The 21,706-nt window shown below is 51.9% G+C and overlaps 1 protein-coding gene and 1 pseudogene across 6 annotated transcripts in view; both read right to left on the bottom strand.

The window, feature by feature from the left end:
* Positions 1 to 6,466: 6,466 nt before the first annotated feature.
* TMEM44 (transmembrane protein 44) overlaps positions 6,467 to 21,706 on the bottom strand; it is a 34,636-nt gene continuing 19,396 nt past the window's right edge. For 3 of the 6 annotated variants that reach the window (XM_062209944.1, XM_062209992.1, XM_062209981.1), the window contains exons 10-11: positions 11,638 to 11,670; positions 6,467 to 7,848 (exon numbers count right to left, since the gene is read on the bottom strand). In XM_062209944.1, coding sequence (XP_062065928.1) covers positions 7,738 to 7,848; positions 11,638 to 11,670 — 144 coding nt within the window. In that variant the 3' untranslated portion in view covers positions 6,467 to 7,737. Of the gene's footprint in view, positions 7,849 to 11,637; positions 11,671 to 20,812; positions 20,866 to 21,403; positions 21,494 to 21,706 lie in introns of those variants that run through there. The other 3 variants (XM_062209953.1, XM_062209962.1, XM_062209970.1) reach the window with 3 other exon arrangements.
* Positions 14,558 to 15,378, bottom strand: LOC133772907 (complement component 1 Q subcomponent-binding protein, mitochondrial-like; annotated as a pseudogene).

The following is a 21,706-nucleotide window of genomic DNA, read 5'->3' as shown; positions in this document are numbered from 1 at the left end:
AAGGTACTTATATATCTGAATTTTAATATTCAGAGTAAAGTCTTTAGAAAAATTGTGAGTTTTTTTTCCCCTACCCTGCATTTAAATAGTAACTTGGCTAACTTGGCTGTCAAAGCTTCTCAGGGGCTCTGAGTTTCAAATAAATAAATAATTTTTTTTAATTTGAAAGAGAGAGAGAGAGAGCGATCTTCCATCCACTGGTTCACTTCCCAAATGGCCACAATGAGAGGGGCTGAGGCCAAGCCAAAGCCAGGAGCCAGGAGCTTCCTCCAGGTCTCCTATGTGGGTGCAGGGGCCCAAGCACTTGGGCCATCTTCTACTGCCTTTCCAGGCCATAGCAGAGAGCGGGATCAGAAGAAGAGCAGCCAAGGCTCAAACTGGCACCCAAGCAGAGGCCTAGCCCACTATGCCACAGTGCCAGCCCCTTTTATTTATTTATTTTGATAAAACATATTTCTTAAAAATTTTATCTGTACTGGATACCATAGACTTTTTGGGTCATTATCCTTAAAAATACTGTACAGCATAACATCTATTTATTTATCTTTAAAGATTTATCTATTTATTTGAAAGGCAGAGTTACAGAGAGGCAGAGGCAGAGAGAGAGAGAGAGAGAGAGAGAGGTCTTGCATCCGCTGGTTCACTCTCCAAATGGCTGCAATGTCCACAGCTGGCCAGGAGCCAGGAGCTTCTTCCAGGTCTCCCATTTGGGTGCAGGGGCCCAAGCACTTGGACCATCTTCTACTGCTTTCCCAGGCCATAGCAGAGAGCTGGATGGGAAGTAGAGCAGCCAGGACTCGAACCAGTGTCCAACCATATGGCGTGCCAGCACTGCAGGCCGGCGCTTTAACCTGTTGCTCCACATAACAACTATTTAGAGCCTTTCCATTGTTACAAATAATCTAGGTGTTATAAGTAATCTAGAGATGATTTATAGTGCACAGGAGGGTTATATACAGATGCTACTCCGTTTTATGTAGAAACTTGAGTGTCCTCAGATTTTGGTATTTGCTGGGATCCTGTTTCTCCATCATCCGTTAACAGAGTCACTTGAGGAACTTGTTAAGACTTCCAGAGCCTGTCCAGAGCTGGGCGATCATCCGGGAAGGAGCCTCCGTCTTCATTTAACTTCACAACTGTAATACGTACACTGTCAGCGTGCACCTGCGAATCAGAAGCAAAGGCCTACAAAATGGCAGCTCCCATAGGTGGCCACACCGTCCTCGGCAGTGCCTGGTGGCTGCAAGACAGGAGGGCCCCGGTTCCACCTGCAGCTTAGGAAAAAAAAATATGACTGGTCCTGGAGACTCCAGTGAGGTAGAGGCCTTTGTCTTTTAATTAAACTTGCTTCTAACTGAAGTTAGAAATGGTGCCTGACTGCTTAGAGCTGTGGTAGAGGCCTTCCCAAAGTCAGAAGGAGAAAAAGGGAGGAACTTTCCTGGGAATGAAACAGTTGTCACCTGCTTGCCTGTGAGGTTGCTCTCTGCTTGTTAGCATGGAGGAATGGTATTGGCCCCCTGCTAGACAGCATACGGCTCAGGATGTGTGTGGGGGAAAACATCAGCAGTAACTATGTAGGCATGTGCAGTATTTCTTTTTTTTTTTAAGATTTATTTATTTGAAGGTCAGGGTTACACAGACCTGACCTGTGAGAGGGAGAGGGGGAGGGGGAGGGAGAGGAGGAGGGGGAGGAATGCACCGGCTGCAGCGGCCATTGGAGGGTGAACCAATAGCAAAAGGAGACCTTTCTCTCTGTCTCTCTCTCTCTCTCACTGTCCACTCTGCCTGTCAAATACACACACACACACACATATATATAAGAGAGAGAGAGAGAGAGAGGTCTTCCATCCGCATGTTCACTCCCCAATTGGCCACAACGGCCGGAGCTGAGCTGATCCGAAGCCAGGAGCCAGGAACCTCTTCCAGGTCTCCCACACAGGTGTAGAGGCCTAGAACGGGTGGGCATGGGCAGTATTGTATCAATTCTGCAGCCATGTCCTGTTAGAATATCCAATCATTGGCCAGCACTGTGGCACAGAAGGTTAAAGCCCGGGCCTGAAGCGCAGGCATCCTATATGGGTGTCGATTCTAGTCCCAGCTGTTCCTCTTCCGATCCAGCTCTCTGCTGTGGCTTGGGAAAGAAGTACAGGATGGCCCAAGTCCTTGGGCCCCTGCATCCATGTGGGAGACCTGGAAAAAGCTCCTGGCTCCTGGCTTCAGATCAGCTCAGCTTCGGCCATTGTGGCCACTTGGGGAGTGAACCTGTGGATGGAAGACCTCTCTCTCTGGTAACTCTTTCAAATAACTAAAATAGGGAAAAAAAAAAAAGAATATCCAATCAAATGTATGCATGTAGCCGTATAAGGGAGACAAAGAAGCTAAAATCATATATAAGAATACCCCTCTTTGGGTCTCAGGCTTTTGGATGAAAGTCCACTTGGGCCTTATGCCCACATAAATAATAATAAGAGGCTACTTCCTGTTAAAGGCCTGCACATGAATTCCCCTGCACGAGCGCTCCGATACCCGCAGGAAGAGAGGCTGGAAGGAGAGAAAGGCCAGCCGGCTCCGAGGCCTACGTTGAGTCAGAGCGGGTTGGCCTCGAAAGCTGGGTGCGGGCCTGGAAGAGCCGGGCAGCCCGTGAGTCTTTGCCCAAAGGGTCCGGCGGCTGCCCGCCCCGCAAAGACAGAGCTCAGCCAGTGTCTGGCTCTCCGGGCGGCACCTGGCGCAAGGCCTCTGCCTGGCGTTTGCCGGCGGCAGCCCCGCCAAGGGAGCAGGGCAGGTGACACTGGGGCCCTGCAGCTGAGAGCGTGTTCGAACGAAGTCAACCACCAGAACTAGCAACAGTCAGAACTGGTGGCCTCAGATTAAAACAAACAAAAAAGCTGGCGGTTGGGTGAACAGCAGGAAGCACAGTGCTGGGGCGAAGGGGCAGGGCAGTGTTTCTCTTCACAAGCTTTTAGTACAATCTTGAATTAAAGAAAATTATATATAGGCACTATTTTTTTTTATTTTTAAAAAAGATTTAATTTTTTGAGAGAGTTACAGACAGTGAAAGGGAGAGACAGAGAGAAAGGTCTTCCTTCCATTGGGTCACTCCCCAGATGGCCGCAACGGCCAGAGCTGCGCCAATCCGAAGCCAGGAGCCAGGAGCTTCTTCCAGGTCTCCCACGTGGGTGCAGGGCCCAAGCACTTGGGCCATCCTCCACTGCTTTCCCGGGCCACAGCAGAGAGCTGGACTGGAAGAGGGGCAGCCGGGACTCGAACCGGCACCCATATGGGATGCCAGCGCCACGTTGCCATAGGCACTATTTTTACTTCAAAAAAGTTTAATGTATTTTAAAACAGAATGGTTTACAGTATAACCCAGGGCTGTTGAGCGGTCATAAATCCGCCAGGAACCGTAAACGGACGTTGTAATTATCTCCTTAGAAGCCTGCTTCAGTGAAACGCACCCTTGGGCGCCCGCCTGCTCTGCGCCGCGGCGGCGAGGACTGCGGAGTGCGCACGCGCCGAGTCGCGCGCCGCCCTTCTTCCCGGAAGTACCGCGAGAGGCCGGCGCGCGCTGCGGGGTGGCGGTGTGGCCGCCCTCTCTGAGGAGGCGGGCGCGGGGAGTCTGGCCTCGTTTCTGGCGGGTGTTGGGAGTGGGTGCCCACCCAGCCCCACGAGCCCGAGGCGGCCGCGGGCGAGCCGTGACCCGGGAGGCGCACGCGGAGCCAGGCCACAGCCGGTGGGCAGCTTCCCGGGCTTGGGAGGATGTGCCGAGTGGTGCGCGGCGGGTTAGCGGCGGGGCTCGACGAAGTCTGGGCGTTTGCTGACCTGTGCTGCGTGCCGGGTGCCTTGCCTGGCTCTCACTGCGAGGGTAGGAAAGAGCGCGCTGGGTGTTCTCCGCGTCATTAGATCCAGCGCCGTCCTTGCACTCTGTCCCCCGGGGCTCGCCCCTCCTGGTGGTGACCTCACGTGGCCACTTACTGAAGGGGCCGTCGCCTGCGCTGGGGGGAGAGTAGCGCAAAGCCCTCGGAGGTCTGAAATGCCGGGGAGGGAGCGGGGGAGGGGCCGGAGAAGAAGTGCTGGGAAATTAGAGGGATGTTCCTAAGACTCCTCTGTCGTCGTCTTTAGTGATTGACAGATTTCACTTCATTTTTTCCCCAAAAGATTGACTTATTTGGAAAGCAGAGTTACAGAGGGAAAGAGAGAGAGAGAGCTTCCGTCTTCTGGTTCACTCCCCAAACAGCTGCAAGGGCCAGGGCTGGGCCAGGCAGAAGCCGGGAGCCTGGAACTGCATCCCAGTTGCCACGTGGCCGGCAGGGGCCCAGCACTGGAGCCATTGCTGCTGCTTGCCCAGCTGCCTTCGCAGGAGGCGGATCAGAAGAGGAGCAGCCAGGACTCAGACCTGTGCTCCTGTGGGAGGCCTGCAGGCTGCCAGGCCCAGATTTGACTTACAGCGGCTAGTAAGATCCAAACAGAGCAAGTATACATGAGACAAGGAAACCTATTTTTAAGGCATACCTGGAATTTTCCTTAGTATTATAATGCCTCTTGTACGTTTATAAAGATGTCAGTAGTCTATGGGAGACAGAGATAGTAATAAAATTAAACAGGAAAGAAAGGTGGCCTAACTTTCATTTTATGGATATGGATGAGGAAACCGTGACCCAGAAAGGGAAATGACAAGTAGCACACTGAATCAGACCCGTGGCCTGGAGCCTGGCCATGCTTCTTGGCCCAGTGCCTCTAAGCTAGGAGCTCATGCCCGTGTGTCAGTGTGTCACCAGATGACACACACAAATCTCTTTATCATGCCGACGCCCTAGACAGAGATAAGGGGGCTAGTTCTTGAGGATCTAGATAGGCTTTTAAGAAAATCTTAGTGATCAGAGCTCTCCCTAAATAATAGACTAAATAATAATACCAGCAGATGAATAGGTGATGGGGTCCTTTTTTTTCTTTTTTCTCCCAGAGGAGCATGAATAAAGATGAGGTAATCACTCACAGAAGATTCAAACCTCTGAAATCCCGTCTGTTAGTCTGACTCTTTGGTTGCCAACAAGAGAATGTGTCCAGGAAGTTCAGGGAGGAAAGCAACTAATCCTTTACTTAGTCTTTGCCACAGGCTTTCTAGTAGGCATGGCTCAGTCTCTCAGGAGTTGGGCTCAGAGTCCTGCGGACACATTCAATAGGCAGCAGGGTGAAGACTGTCAGATCGAGCACACCTCCAGATGAGGGGGCAGCACGGGATGATTTCAGTGTCTTCCTCAGCCCCTTCCCAGTGTGGCTGACCCGCTGTGCTGCTCAGCAGGTCATCAGGGCAAGTAATTCCCATGGCCCTGGCAACCTGATCAATGACTAAGATGAAACTGCAATGGAATGCACTCCTTGGAGAAGGGTAGTTTGGTTGGCACTTCTTTTTTCTTTTCTTCTTTTTTTGACAGGCAGAGTTAGACAGTGAAAGACAGAGAGAAAGCTCTTCCTTCTGTTGGTTCACCCCCAGAATGGCCGCCACAGCTGGTGCGCTGTGCCGATCTGAAGCCAGGAGCCAGGTGCTTCGTCCTGGTCTCCCATTGCGGATGCAGGGCCCAAGGACTTGGGCCATCCTCCACTGCCTTCCTGGGCGACAGCAGAGAGCTGGACTGGAAGAGGAGCAACTGGGACAGAACCAGCACCCCAACTGGGACTAGAACCCGGGGTGCCGGCACCACAGGCAGAGGATTAGCCTAGTGAGCTGCAGCGCCAGCCGGTTGGCACCTCTTCACAGAGGCTCCCGAGGTCCAGATTTCACATGCAGGCAGATTTCTCATTGAATGATGAAGCCCAATCCCAAGCCTCCAGTTTGGTGGGTCACCACGAAGAGATTTGGTGCTCATCCGAAACAAGCTGGGGCCATGATGACAGAAACTGGATAGTGAAAGGAGGGGCTGGGATGATGAGGTCTGTGGAGACAGCATCTGGAGCTCAAGTAGTTTGTGCTACTGAAAGTTAGCACAATCATTTGATGTTCTTGGGTGAACGGATGGTTGCCAACCACCAGGATCCAGTTTCTGGTGCCCTGGAGAGCATCACCCAGCCTCTGCTTGGGATGTGTGTGTGTTGGGGGTGAGGGACAGCCTCAAGGCCTACCATTCTGTCCCCATCACCTGCTTCTAAAGATCAGCCGTTCCTGTTGTGCAGTTACTCTAGACCAAACACATGTCCACCTGTACCAGGACTGTACACTTCTGCTCCCTGAAAAGTTGGGGCCCTAGGAATAAAAACCCATCAGTTGTGGAGTACCTGAAGGGAAGTCAGTCACTTCCTGTTCTGGTAGCTTCCATGGCTATCAGTTGCCAACAGAACCAAGCACCAATGCCCTAGTCTCTCCCATCGGTTTCCTTTCCAGACCACTGCCCACCCCCACCCCTGCCTGTACTGCACCCTCCAATCTGGCTACCTCAGAGTCCTCCTTCCTGGACTGCATTCCACCCTTCCCTGCCTCCAGTGCTCTGTCCCATCTCCTCTGCTGGAGTGCTCTTCCCCCTCACACCCAGGCATCCTCTCACATCTCCTTCCTCCAAAGTACAACTGCAGTGGTTAAAATCACAAAGCAAAGCTAGCCTTAGCGAACTTTTCCCACGCACGATGGCCAGAGACCATGGCAGCTCAAATAAGGGAAAGAGAAGGTGGCTTTAAGTTTACTTCTAGTTCAGAGGTCACCCAGGGGATTCAGATCTATGTGGAGATGTGCAGAGCCAACTTGCTTCTCCAAGACACCACGGCTGCTGCCGGGGCATGCAGTACCCCTTAGGAGTGACTGGCAGCTGAGGCTGAGTCACAGGGTTACTGGGGTCAGCCAGGAGGAGAGCCGCTCCTTGGCATCTCTCCCAGTCCCCCTGGTGGCAGACTTAGCCCTGTCCTCCACGGTGAGTCACATCCATTCATTCAGTAAAAGCTTGTTCACACCAGTGTTCGCCCTCACCCGCGCGCCCTTCCCTTCACCCATGCCCTCACTCGGGGATCACAGTATCAGAACAGTGCTAACGTGGGGTTGCTGTGCTCCTGCCGTGCCTCTTACCCTCGGCATGCTTTCCGTTAGGCCTTGAAGCATGCAGTCCCCTTCATCTGCAAACCCTGTCTTGGCACATACCGTGCCAGGTTCTAAGAAGTCCTGGCACCCAGAGTCGTTTGCTTTGTTTGTTCTTGGCAATACCAGTGATCTCGCAAACACTTGGTTGCCTGGGCAGTCCTAGCTATAGCTTCCAGCAGGTAACTCAAGTATATGACTGGGGAGCAGTTCCTGTGCACACCCCCAGGCCTCCTGGCGGGTGGGCCCACCTCTCTCGTCTGGGCTTGAGTCTTGCAGAAGAGGCTCTGCTGCAGTCCACACACGTCAGCTGTTTGTGAAGTGAACTCATTCCTGGAACCTAGAAGGGATTCCGTTTATGGCTGAATCTCGAGGGAGTAGAGGGAAGGGGTGGGGGGGGTGGGTAGAGCCCTAATGTCCCGTACGTGAAGGTTTATCTTTACAAAGCGAGAGCCATCTGTGATCTTGTGATCTTCAAACAACGCTGACATATCCAGATCTGCCCACAGGACACACGGCCTGAACTTCCTGTCTGAGCCATGATGTAGATCGGCCAGGCTCACGAACAGCTTTTGGTTCCTCATTTCCCTGGGCAGCTTCTGTAGCGGCTGAAATCCTGCCATGGGATCCCTGCTGCGTTACTGACCGTGGGCTCTGAGCTGGTGGGCTGGCTGCAGGTGTTAGTCATCCAAAGTCAAGTCTACAGGCCTCAAAGAGTCTCCACGTGACTGGGAGCCAGCTGGCTCCATGTTGCCCTTGTGTCCCTCAAGATTCACATCTTCAGGGTCCCACTGTGGAGAAAAAGACGCAAAGGCACTTTGCTGGAACAGACCCTTCCCATCTTCCATAACCCCCTCCCCAAACAACAGCCTCAGTCACGGCTTTCACCTGTTAACCAGGCGGTTGTCTCTGGGACCTGACGGGGCAAGTGTGGGCATTAATTAATAGCTACTCTGAACAGATCAGCCTCACTTCCCTTCCTACCCCCTTTTCTACTCGTACCTGCCTTCAGCATGTCCTCCTCTAGTGAGGAGGAGTCAGGTTCCCTTGATCCTGAGAATCCCTATCTCCCTGCTTAACGTTCCTGGAAAAGACCAGGCAAATTCAATTCATTATTTATGAATTCCAGGAAGCCTACCTGGAAAGCCGTGGCCCACTGAGCTCTCACCTGCTACTCACCTTCTGTTACCTCCATCAGTTATTTCCATCTGTGCAGGCACAGACACCTGCCTTGTCCTCTCAGTTCCTGGAGAACTGAGCTTGTGCCCCACATGGTGTCTCCTCTCAACCTGAGGCTCAGTGGACTACTTGAAAATAGATACTTTTTTTTTTTTTTTTGGACAGGCAGAATTAGAGAGAGAGAGAGAAAGGTCTTCCTTCCGTTGATTCACCCCCCAAATGGCCGCCATGGCCAGCGTGCTGAGACCAGCATGCTGCACCGATCCGAAGCCAGGAGCCAGGTGCTTCTTCCTGGTCTCCCATCCGGGTGCAGGGCCCAAGGACCTGGGCCATTCTCCACTGCCTTCCCAGGCTACAGCAGAGAGCTGGACTGGAAGAGGAGCAACCGGGACAGAATCCGGCGCCCCAACCGGGACTAGAACCTGGGGTGCCGGTGCCGCAGGTAGAGAGGATTAGCCTAGTGAACTGCGGCGCCGGCCTGAAAATAGATGCTTAAAACCCACTTCAGGGCTGGTGCTGTGGCATAGTGGGCTAAGCCTCTAGCTGTGGTGCAGGCATCCCATATGGGCGCCAGTTTGTATCCTGGCTGCTCTACTTTCTTCTTTTTTTTTTTTTTTATGACAGGCAGAGTGGACAGTGAGAGAGAGACAGAGAGAAAGGTCTTCCTTTTGCCATTGGTTCACCCTCCAATGGCCGCTGCAGCCAGAGCACTGCTGCCAACGCACCACACTGATCCGAAGCCAGGAGCCAGGTGTTTCTCCTGGTCTCCCATGTGGGTGCAGGACCCAAGCACTTGGGCCATCCTCCACTGCACTCCCAGGCCACAGCAGAGAGCTGGCCTGGAAGAGGGGCAACCGGGACAGAATCCGGCGCCCCAACCGGGACTAGAACCCGGTGTGCCGGTGCCGCAGGCGGAGGATTAGCCTAGTGAGCCGTGGCGCCGGCCACTCCACTTTCTATCCTGCTCTCTGCTATGGCCTGGAAAAGCAGTAGAAGATGGCGCAAGTGCTTGGGCCCCTGCACTGACACAGGAGACCCAGAAGAAGCTCCTGGCTCCTGGCTTTGGATTGGGCCAGCTCCAGCTGTTGCAGCCATTTGGGGAATGAACCAGCGTATGGAATATCTTTCTCTTTCCCTCTCTCTGTCTGTAACTCTACCTCTCAACTAAATAAATAAATCTTTAAAAAAAAATTTAGAGTGGTGGGCACTACCAATGAATATTTCATCATGACTTAGATAAGTATGGGCAATTGAAACTTGCAGGGGTAAGAATGAGAGGTTAAAAAAAAAAGTGGGTATGTAAGCACTGATGGAGCTGATTGCAAACTCCCCTGTTGTTCTATGAGGGATGATACGCAGTGGTCAAGGTCAAGGGGACCTCAGCACCACCCGTGAAGTCCCAGCCACAGAGGCATGGGACTGGCTCCAGGCCTCCGGTCACTGACTTGCTCCCTCAGTCTTCCCACGTGCAAGCCGTGGTGCCGCAGCAGCAACTACATCAGACCTTTCCCATTTCTGAGCTGCCATGACCGATGAGTCTCAGTCATAACGTCACATTTGACGTTATCAGGAAACCCAGGAAACAACCAGCAAAAGCAACGCAGGATGTGTCTGCCTAGGGGATGAACTATGTGGGCAAGATCACAGACCCTGGCATGGCCATGCACTCTGAGATGCCCACTCCACCTACTGTGGAAACGTAAGCCGAAGCAAACAGTGCAGCCCCGAGGGGCCCCTGAGCCTCTGGCAGGTACTTCTTACTCCATGCCCATTAGGAAACACGCGCTGGCTTTGTCTTGAACGCAGGAGTGAGCCCAGTTCAGTCAGTGACTTATTGGCAGTAACTGAACCAAGAACTACTACTTGGTGATTTAAAAAGCTATCGTGTTGGAAAGACCCCTTCATGCCATGGCCCTGCAGGCCAGGGACAAAGTTCACTGGGTTTGTGCAGCTTGCCCCTCCCCGTACCTGGTTGTGGCTGTGCCGACCACTTCCGGAGCAAACTTCCTGGTTACTTGGGTAGGAGATAGGCTGGATGCCTTTGGCCAGATTCCTCCCGGACTTCATCCAAGATCCGGAGTAAAAGCTTGTCTGGCCCTTAGCCCCTGTGCCCCACCTGCCCGGAGTAGGAGAAGGGGCCTGTTCTGCTCTCGGGGATGGGCAGGGAGCTCCACAATGGATGCTCTTTTCAAGATGAGGTCCAAGGCCTGGGTCACAGTTCCAGGGTGCTCTGGACCAAGCCCAATGGAGGTACCCACTGCTGGTTAACAAGGCTAATGCTAGGGGCCCATGCTAGACCTTCTGGGGTCGAGACCCAAGGTTTGGCATTTTAGCGAACTCTGAAGCTGATTCTTAGATACTCTGATATCTGAAAACCACAGCTCCTTGGATAGCTTCGTGAGTTAATCTTGCTAATCCCAACCAATCCGGCTGCCTACAAATGGAAACTGCCTGGCCCTTGAATCAAGCACACTCTTTAAAGTGGAACAAGTCCCAGAAAGCATTTAAGATCTCTTTCTTCAGAATCCTCAGAATCGTATGTTTTAAAATTTCACTTTAAGTAATAAAAACATTGCTGGAAACCAGGCATAAAAAGGACCTGAGCAAAAAGTGATCTGGTCTCAGAGACACAGTCCTGGGAGAGGACAGGCACAGGCACAGGCAGTCAGCTGTCAGGACACGTGCACATCTGCCACCGGAGGTGAGCGTGGCCTGGAGGCTGTGGCTGCCACCGTGGGACTGCTGATGGCAATGGCCACAGCCACGCCCAGCACCACAGCTGTCCCGTGGGCGCACAAAACCTTGCTCCAAGCTATGCTCAGTTACTGGGTTACGCATCTTCTCCTACCATCTGGGTTTATCTGAGTACCCTCCAAAGCAGAAGGAACGCTGAACTGAGAAAGCTCTAGAAATCCCACTGGTGGGGCTGGCGCTGTGGTGTAGCTGGTAAAGCCACCACCTGCAGAGCCAGCATCCCATATGGGCGCCGGTTCGAATCCCAGGTGCTCCACTTCCAATCCAGCTCTGCTATGGCCTGGGAAAGCAGTAGAAGATGGCCTAAGTCCTTGGACCCCTGTACTTGCATGGGAGACCTGGAAGAAGCTCCTGGCTCCTGGCTTCGGATCAGCTCAGCTCCGGCCATTGTGGCCATTTGGGGAGTGAACCAGCGGATGGAAGACCTCTCTCTCTGCCTCTGCCTCTTTGTAACTCTGTCTTTCAAATCAATCAATCAATCAATCAATTGCACTTGTCTTTAGCCTTGCCTCTCATTTTCACACGTTTCCTAAAGTAAGGAATCTGTCCCAGGGCCCAGCCATCCAAAGAGGTCTGACAAAAACAGGAACTGAATCAAGCCATAGGAAGTCCTTGCTGGAAGAGAGAGACAGCATGGTTGTGCGTACCTGCTCCGAGTTTAGGGCCTCCCAATACTTCTGCTGCAGAATAAAAAGAGAAAGAGTGTTGGCCAGAGTTTGCCACATCACAGGGCAGAGCAGAGCCCAGTGCCAGCCCCTGTCTGCTCGGCGACTCAGCAGACAGCTCCAACAAGGCCAAGGGACGGCAGCAGCGGCCAGCAGTTACAATTTAGTTAAATGATCAATAAGGTAACTGTGATAATTATGAGGGTCAGCAGGTCCTGGGAAACAAATTACAATCTAGAGAGGTTTAAAAATTATCATTAGAAATTAGTAGTAGTAGTAGTAGTGATAATAATAAATCTATCATTTATTAACTACATAGTTAAGATGAGTCAACACAAACCCATAAAACTAAGATGCAAATAAAATCCCCACCCTGAAATATGGGATATTATGCCCCAGCCAAGATTCATTTTAATCAGTGTTTGCAGCATGGTTGGTTCCACTCCAAACCTCAGCTATGTCTGACTCAGGGTTTGGGAGGCTGCACCACACGGCCTGCTCTTCCTGCAGCATCTTATACAGGGCTAGGGAGACGTGTATCGCTTTTTTTTTGAAAGACAGAGTCACAGAGAGAGGAAGAGACAGAGAGAGGTCTTTCATCTGCTGGTTCACTCTCCAAATGGCCACAATGACCGGAGCTGGGTTGATCCGAAGCCAGGATCTAGGGGCTTCCTCCGGGTGTCCCACATGGGCGCAGGGGCCCAAGCTCTTGGGTCATCTGCCGCTGCTTTTCCAGGCCACAGCAGAGAGCTGGATTGGAAGTAGAGCAGCCAGCACTCGAACCAGCGCCCATATGGGATGGCGGCACTGCAGGCGGCAGCTTAGCCCACTATGCCACAGCACTGGCCCTGAGACATGTATTTCTGACTTGCAGCTGTGAATCTCCAAGTGCCTATTACATGGATGTGTGTGTGTCTGTTACACTGCCAACGCAAACATCCACAGGCTTTGTGGTTACTATCTCATCAGAAAAAGCCTCCAGGCAGGTGGGAGGTGCAGCCGTTAAGGAGCTACTTAGGATACCTGTGTCCCATGTCAGAGTGCCTGGGTTTGAGCCCTGCCTCTGCTCCCAACTCCAGCTTCTTGCCGATGTGCACCCTGGGAGGCACCAGGGGATGGCTCAAGTGGTTGGGTTCCTGCCACCTACAACTGGCTGCTGGCTTTGGCCTGGCCCAGCCTGAACCATTGCGCACATCTGGGGAATGAACCAACAAATGGGAGATCTCTGTCTCTCTTGTCACCTCTCAAATAAGAAGTAAAATAAACTAAGGAAAAACTAAAAACAAAACAAAACAAAACCGTGACACTAGCTTCCAACCAAACACCAAGAATATTTCCTTAAAAAAGATTTTGTTTTATAAAACAAACCTTCTATTGTTCAATTGTTTAAAATTTTCATTTTAAACAGCTTTTTATTTACAGGATTTTCAGTCATATACAAAAGTAAAAACAAGTCCAAAAACCACCAGGAACATATCCTGTTTTATTTGATCTAGCTCCTTATTGTTTTTATTTGCTAAACTATTTTAAAATAAATCATTGCGAGGGCCGGCACTGTGGCACAGAGGGCTAAGTCACCACTCATGACACCAGCATCCCACATCAGAGCACCAGTTCGAGCCTCAGCTACTCTGCTTCCAATCCAGCTTCCTGTTAATGTGCTTGGAAAGGCAGTGGAAGATGGGCCCAAGTAATTTGGCCCCTGCCACACACAGGGGAGACCTGGAAGGAGTTCTTGGCTCCTGGTTTTGGCCTGGCCCCAAATAAACAAATCTTTTAAAAGTCATTTCATCTATAAATGCTTTAGAATTATCTCACAGGTAAGGACCTTTTAAAAATCCTAAATACAGGCCAGTGCCGCAGCTCACTAGGCTAGTCCTCCACCTGTGGTGCCGGCACCCTGGGTTCTAGTCCCAATTGGGGCACCGGATTCTGTCCCGGTTGCTCCTCTTCCAGTCCAGCTCTCTGCTGTGGCCCAGGAATGCAGTGGAGGATGGCCCAGGTCCTTGGGCCCTGCACCCGCCATGGGAGACCAGGAGGAAGCACCTGGCTCCTGGCTTGGGATTGGCGCAGCACGCCGGCCACAACACACCAGCCGTAGTGGCCACTTGGGGGGTGAACCAACGGAAAAGGAAGACGTTTCTCTCTGTCTCTCTCTCTCACTGTCTAACTCTGCCTGTCCAAAAAAAAAAAAAAAAAATCCTAAATACAATGCTATTGTTACTCAAAAAAATTAGTACTAATACCTTAGTATTCCTCTTTAAGTGACATCCTGCCAGAGGGACATAAACTTGGGGAAAAAGAGATTCAGTGGAGGAGACACAAATTACTAAATGATGGTTCCACACAGACTGCAAACAACAGAAACGAGGGGTAGGGACTGGGTACGGCATCCCATATGGGAGTGCCTGGATTCGAGTCCCAGCTCTGCTGCTGATCCCAGCTTCCTGCTCACTTACACCCAGGTTGGCACCAAGTGATGGCCCAAGTATTTGGGTCCTTGCCACTGATATGGGAAACCCAGATGGAGTTCCCAGCTCCTGGCTCCCATCTGGCCAAACCCCACCTGTTGCAGGCATTTGGGGAGTGAATCAATGGATGGAAGATCTCTTTGTCTGTTTTGCTCTGTCTCTTGCCTTTCAGCTAATAAATTAATAAATAAAAATCTTATTATTTTTGAGGAGATAAAACCAAATTTATTGTCCATCATTGTATGTTGTATAAAAATCTAGAAGTAGTAAGTTTGTACAGAGAAAAAAATGAGAGTGCAACAGTAATAATTTAAATTTGCTATTTTCCATGCTATTGGGATGGTAACCGTCACAATGCACGGGTGTCTGGGGGTCAGGGCAGGTTCTGTTCACTGGCCACAGCATGCCAGACAAGTTTCGCTGTCCTTACTCTACTGGCTCTCGACAGAACTTTTGAGGTCCTCAAGGAAAGTAATGCACTCCTGGTGCTCCAGTGCGGTGCTGAGCTCCACAGTAATCCGCAAAACTGTTGTCCACTCCTCGGTCCGCCAGGAAATCCACCAGGTGGTCATACAGGGCCCAGTCCAGGGAGCCTGTGTTGAGTGTGTAATTGGTGTCCTTCCACTCAGACTCGCCGGTAGCCTGAACGCTAACTTCCCCGATAGAGAAAATGTCATGCTCAGCCGCCTCCTCTTGTCCAGCCCCATCCTCCAGGTAGTGACAGTCCAGTACGAGGGCCTTCTTGCCGTCACTCTTGATAACTTCCACCACGAAATTTGGAGTTGATGTCAACTCAGGCTCCTGTTCCTCAGCCTTCTGTCATTGTGAGGGCTCCTCCTTCCATCTAAGGTTGGTGGGATGCTATTGTTAATGTTGAAAGTGACAGCAATCTTTGCCCCGGCCACTCTGTGCACAAGTTTAGCTTCTGTGCCGTTCACCTCCAGCTCCCAGCCTCCAGACGTCTTGGGAAGGGCTTTATGCTTCTGGATTTTCTTCTCCTTAATCTCATCGGTAAGGAAATCCACAAAAGCTCTCTCTCCCTCTGAGTGCAGTGCAGGCAGCCACAGGCTCAGGCACAGGGCCCGTGAGGCCACAGGAGGCTGGGTCCCCACACTGAGCCCGCATGCACACTGAGCTGCCCAGAGGGCAGGTGCAAGGCTGGGGCGCGAGCAGCAGCAGCTGCCGGAGCCGTGGCGCAGAGTGCCGGGGCCCAGGGCGCAGGGCACACAGCAAAACAGAGGCAGCAGCACATAGACAGCAGCAGACATGCACAGATGCAATAAATAAAAATTTTTAAAAAGACAAATTATAGGGGCTGGTGCTGTGGCAGAGCAGATAAAGCTGCCCTCTGCAGCGCAAGCATCCCATATGAGCACTGGTTCCATTTCTGATACAGCTCCCTGCTAATGCACCTGGGAAAGCAGCAGAAGATGGCCCCTGCACCCATACTGCAGTCCAGAGGAAGCTCCTGGCTCCTGGCTTCAGTCTGACCTAGCCCCGGTCATTGCAGCCATTTGGGGAGTGAACCAGTGGATGGAAGACCTCTCTCTCTCAAGATCTCTCTCTGCCTCTCCTTTGTAACTCTTTCAAATAAATAAATGTTTAAAAAAAAACATATAAATGATAATAGGGGTTGAAAAGTTAAACTTACAAATGTAAAAAAGATTAAAGAAAAATGCCAACCTTCACATTTAGAAAATACAGGCTTTCATGCACTTGATTGATAATTTGTGGAGATTACAGCTAGTCAAATTTGTTTAATAAAAATTACTAAGTATGGGGCCGGCGCTGTGGCACGGCAGGTTAACACCCTTGCCTGAAGCGCCGGCATCCCATATGGGCACCAGTTCGAGACTGGGCAGCTCCATTTCTGATCCAGATCTCTGCTATGGCCTGGGAAAGGAGTAGAGGATGGCCCAAGTCCTTGGGCCCCTGCGCCCACATGGGAGACCAGGAAGAAGCTCCTGGCTCCTGATAGGCACAGCTCTGGCCACTGCGGTCAATTGGGGAGTGAATCAGAGGATAGAAGACCTATCTCTCTCTCTGTGTAACTCTGACTTTCAAATAAAGAAATAAATCTTTTAAAAAAGTTACTTAGTGCAATGTAGGATCCTGGATTGTATTGGAACAGAAAGAGACCACTAATGTGAACCTTGGGAAACACAAACAGTGCAGGGTTGTTAGCAGAGGTGGTGCGCCCATGCTGACAAATGCAGTGTGGCTTCGTAAGAAGTGAGCATCGGGGAGGCTGGGCACGGGACAGCCAGGAACTGTCTACACTGCCTTTGCCACTGCTCTGGAAACCTAAATTTCCTCCAGAATATAAGAGTTATTAAACCCAAGCAAACAGGCTTGCATCTCTGGAAACCTTGCTAGTTTTTTTCCACACCTTTTGTGTCATGTGCAGCATAGAACTTACTATGAGTGCCCCCTAGTGGAGACAGTGGTCAGCATTTGTGAAGTTAACTTTTTAAAGGAATGATAATGTGCTAAGGACTACAATTAACCTGTCTGTGTAACTGACATTCCCCCAAAATGAAAAACAAATAAAATTTTATGGTCTTCTCCCTGTTTATGTTTCAAGAGTAAAATTTGTTCATTACAGAAAAATTTTCAAAGAAACAGATTTCCCATATTCTCTAAGAGCCTTTACAATATTTTTTCAAAAATTGTTTTTGCTATCTCTCTTCCTTTTAAAATTAATTTTAGCATCTTGCTTATTTATTTTCATATTTTTTGAAAGGCAGAGCAACTACAAAGAGCTATTCAGTGGCCCTCTGAGGGGCAGGCGTTTCCACAGGGGTCAAGATGCTGTTGGAGGGCTGGTGCTACTGCGTGGCAGGTAAAGCCACTACCTGCAGTGCTGGCATCCCATATGGGCACTGGTTCGAGTCCCGGCTGTTCCACTTACAATCCAGCTCCCTGCAGATGATACTGAGAAAGTAGTAGAAAATGGCCCAAGTGCTTGGGCCCCTGCACCCACATGGGAGACCTGGAAGAAACTCCTGGCTCCTAACTTTGGCCTGGCCCAGCCCTGGCCTTTGTGGTCATTTGCATAATGAAACAGTAGATGGAAGATCCTTCTCTTTCCCTCTCTCTCTGTCTCTTAAATAAATAAATAAATATTTTATAAAACCATTTTCATATGTCATTTCATTTTGCATGATACAAATCATTTTCACAATTTTAGATGAAATAATAATTTTGTGGCTAGAATTCTTAAACGCCAAGGAAGGGAAGAGAGGCTTTACAAACTATAACTATGTCTCTGATTTTAAAACATTATTCAACATGATGTGGCATCTTGTTTAACACTGTCCAGCATCTCTTGAAAAGTCATTCAAATACACTGGTTTTACCACATCAGAAGGAAAAAAAGGGAGAAATTTTCATTTCTGATGATTTTTCCATTTCTTCACCTGGTGGTAAGCAACTCAGGTCTTTGTGATATGACATTGAGACGATGCTTGTGACACCTGCCCAGGGACAGCTGGGATTTCACAGGATGGGGAACACGAGGACGCCCACGGGTGCTGAGCCAGCTCTGAGAGTATCTTCAAACAACGCTGGTCAGGGCTCCAGGTTCTGAAGCCTCACATGGTGATGGCATCCTTGCCAGCGGCGACCCAAGGCGGCAAGAGCGTGTGTCTGGATGCAGCCTCCACTGACGCCACCAGGGCCCTCTCCCGGGACACAGGCTCATCACTGAATAGAATCCCATCACTTGCCACAGCCCCCAGCCCCACCATCCTCAGATTGATCTCCGCCCTCTTCCTATGATTGACATGACACATTGGGCCTTCAACTCTTGCATGCGTTCCAGAGGAGACCAACTTAGCTCAACTCTGGCGACAGGTGCACCGGAACGCGCCTCACCTCCCACAGGCACTGACTTACAAGTGACTCAGCCACACAGTCAAGCTTTGCCAAACGTCAGATCCGACACAGGGCAGAAACGACCAGGTTACGACAGCCCAGCACCAGCCTCAGGGAGAAGATGAGGGGCGGGGACTCCGGGCCTCGCTGGCTGCTGCCCAAGCCCCAGGAGGGGAGGGGGCTGTGTCTTCCGTGCACTGAGGCACCGCGCGCTGCAGCCCTGAGGTGGCAGAGAGGCAGCCCTCCTGTCCTGGTGCCACAGGACGGGCACAGGGAGACGCCAGCGAGCTGGGCTGGAGTCTGAGCCACTCCTGCCAGTTCTGACTCCTCACCCAAGTCAACCAGACACTGCTCCTTGAAGTCTGGATGAACGCAGCTTCTCACAGGCAAAGCCAAGCAGACACGCTAATGTGAAGCAGTGCTTCTCCAACTGGGTTTCTACAGAGCGAGGGAGCCGTGGCACGGTGAGGACAGGACCTCCAGCCCATGGCCTCTGCGCCCGCGGTCCCGTCCTGCCAGGTGAGGCACTGAAATACTGGAGGGAGATGCCGTCAGGAAGCAATCGAAATGAACAATCCTGTTACGCACAGTATCGCATAGGGCTTTTGCGGCGTTCACCTGCTGGCCGGCAAGGAGCCTCACAGGTTTCTTGATATCTATTTGCACGTCAGCCATTTGTTCTGGCTTCTGTCTTGCGAGGCATCTTCAGAGGCCAGCAGTGGGGGAGTTTCTGAGCTCTCTGGAGTCGTCACGCATGCTAGTTCAGTTTCTGTGTTCAAGTTCCGTTCTCCGTTGAGGTTTGCTCCAGTGACAAGGTGGCTGCTGCTGTTCGTCGTCTTGTCTACAACACTCCTCGTGGTCTTCAGGACAGGTCAATAAAAGCTAACGTCAGGATCTGGGACAGAGGGCTCCTGGAGGTCCTTCTAGAATCTTCTAGGAATAACTTTCATGGGGATGCCATGTGTCACAATGCGACCACTGCTTGACACAGATATCAGCTCCACGGAGGAGATGGTGAGGCATGGGATATGCTGACTGGTCAGCTTCATGTTCAAGGCCCTGGCACTCTGGGCAGTCTTCAAGGTTAGGGAGAAGTTCTCCAACGACAATCTCATTGTTTTCTGCAGAGGCTCCCTCCATCGGAAACTCGCTGCTCCAGCTCGCACCACGTGCTCACACGGCCGGCGGCCAGCGTGTTCCACAGGAGAAAGTTCAGCTTGTCTGGGCTGATGCGCAGGGTGTGGGGCTTGGCCAGCTCAGCTACTATGTTATTAACCCCAGCGAAGTGATTCAGACAGACTGTGTCCCTGATCTTGGCCTGGAACTTGGTGGCCGCGGCGGATTGTGTCCCGCCTGGAAACGTGGGGGCGCTGGGCAGTTCTCATAAATAAATATTTTTTTAAAAATTACCTGGGCAGAAGGGGGACAGGTGTTTGGCACAGTGATCAAAATGCTGCTTGGGGGCCCACGCCGTGGCTCAGTGGGTTAATGCCCTGGCCTGAAGCGCCAGCATCCCGTATGGGCACCAGTTCGAGACCTGGCTGCTCCACTTCCCATCCAGTTCTCTGCTATGGCTTGGGAAAGCAGTGGAAGATGGCCCAAGTCCTTGGGGCCTTGCACCCGCATGGGAGACAAGGAAGAAGCTTCTGGCTCCCGGCTTCAGATTGGCTCATCTCCGGCTGTGTGGCCATCTGGAGAGTGAACCATTGGATGGAAGACTTCACTCTCTCTGCCTCTCCTCTCTCTGTGTAACTCTGACATTGAAATAAAATAAAATAAATCTTTAAAAATAAATGCTGCTTGGATGCCTGCATCCATACTGGAACCCCAGGACTGGAACCCCAGCTCTGCTCAAGGCCGGTTTCCCGCTAACGTGCACCTCGGAAGGGTGGGCGGGGCCCCTGGCGCCCAGGAGAGAGACGCGGATTGAGTTCCCGGCCGTGGAGTCCCGGCTTCAGCCCTGATTGCTGTGGGCATTTAGGGAGTGAACCAGTGGATGATAAACATTAAAGAAGGCCCAGGGGCAGCAGCCTTCGTTCCCTCCACCGCACAAGCGTGTGGTCCTTTGCCAGTTTTGTTTCCGCCTGCCCCGTTCAGGTGAAGACACGGCTGAGATGCGGCATCCTCAGCAGATCCAGTGCTGGGGGAAGTCAGCTGCACATCCTTGGTGCTGAGGCTGGCACGCTACCCACCGGACACCCTGACCGGGGCCAGCAGGCGGACAAGTGGAGTGGTTAACAAGGGAGGTTTCCGAGCAGACGGAGCCGGGTGCACATGCCATGTCTGCCACTTCTTCTTCCTCCTATCATGTTTTCCTGGAAAAATCACTTAGACTCCCATAGTTCCAGCCTCCTGCTGCAGGTGGACAAATGATGCTTGTGTAGCATAGACCACACAGCCCGCGGCACACGCCATGTCCGCAGCCGCGGTCGGCGATGGGGACCGCAGTGGACGGCCTGCCTCGTTGACACGCCACTTCTCCACTTCCCTAACGCACTGCAGGAAGCAGGGGTTCAAAACAAGAACGTGGACGGAAAGCCAGCATCTCTGAGCTCCACAACGATGAAGCAGCACGCAGGAGACAGGCTGCTCGCCTTAACTATGCTGGGGCTCCTGGCCCGAGTCCCCCGCAGCGGGGAGTTGAAGGCAGCCAGTTGTCCCTCGGCAGGGGACTCGGGTGGAAGCCCAGGGGGGCAGTGGCAGGCCCAGTCAGTGGGAGGCAGGAGCAGCCCCTGGCTCGGCGGAGATGCTCTGGGTTGAGGGAGCCCATGGGGTGGGTGCACTATGCCATCCTGGGAGCCAGGGATGCGGCCATGGAAGGCCCGGCGCTCACCTGTCAGCTTCCATCTCTTGGGAGGGTGCTCTGGATGGACGAGGGGACAGGACCATTACCAAGCACTGCAGCCACCAGGCCAGGGGCTGGGTTCGGGCCGCTCCATCTGTGCTTCCGCATTTCCTTTCAAAGTCCCACCATGGACGAGTGACAGATGGCCCTGTGACACTGTGGGGTTGTGCTCATCGCTAAAAGACCCTTCCAGGCTCACACTCAGCCGCCGGCCAGGTCAGGATCCACCAGGAAGTCTGCTCTGAGAGGCAGGGCAGCGGCTCAGGCCACCAGGCCCCCACCCGCAGGCAGCCACTGGCCGAAATGCTTGGGGTTCATTTTAGTTTTCTTATGTTACATTTTCTGAATTTTCTACTGAAAACGTGTTTTCCTTTAGAAACGGGAAATAGAACTTACAAGATTGCACACCTGGAGAAAGCTACTGTCTCCTGCTCATGGATTAATCTCCGTGGACAGCGCGCCATCCACGGTGGGGCAGAGAAGTGTTCCCACCTCTCTTTATGGGGCCTCAGGGCTTGGTTCCTCTGGGTGAGTGCCCACTGCAGGGGGTGAGGCAGGAGCGCCGCGCAAAAGCATCATTTCCACCTGTCTAAGTTAAGAGCACGCCCCATGCCCTTGGAGTTTTCAAACCTCAAACAACTGGTTTCTAAAAAAGAAAGAGACAATTGGGTCAGGGACAAAGAAGGACAGCAAAACAGAGAAATGACCCAAACCCCTCCAAGCACAAACGTGAGCGTGCCAGCTTGCTGTCCCATCCTTACCTCAGTGGAAGGTGAGCGGTGGAAGTTTCCAGAGCCCACGCTACTTCCCCCTCAGCCTGGCCCTTCCCTGCTCCACTTACCTGTCTGTCCCTTCCACC

This window comes from Lepus europaeus, chromosome 2 (genome assembly GCF_033115175.1).
Source record: "Lepus europaeus isolate LE1 chromosome 2, mLepTim1.pri, whole genome shotgun sequence".
Lineage (NCBI taxonomy): Eukaryota > Metazoa > Chordata > Mammalia > Lagomorpha > Leporidae > Lepus > Lepus europaeus.
Note: the sequence above shows the minus strand (reverse complement) of the source record. Positions and strands in the feature narration are given on the sequence as shown.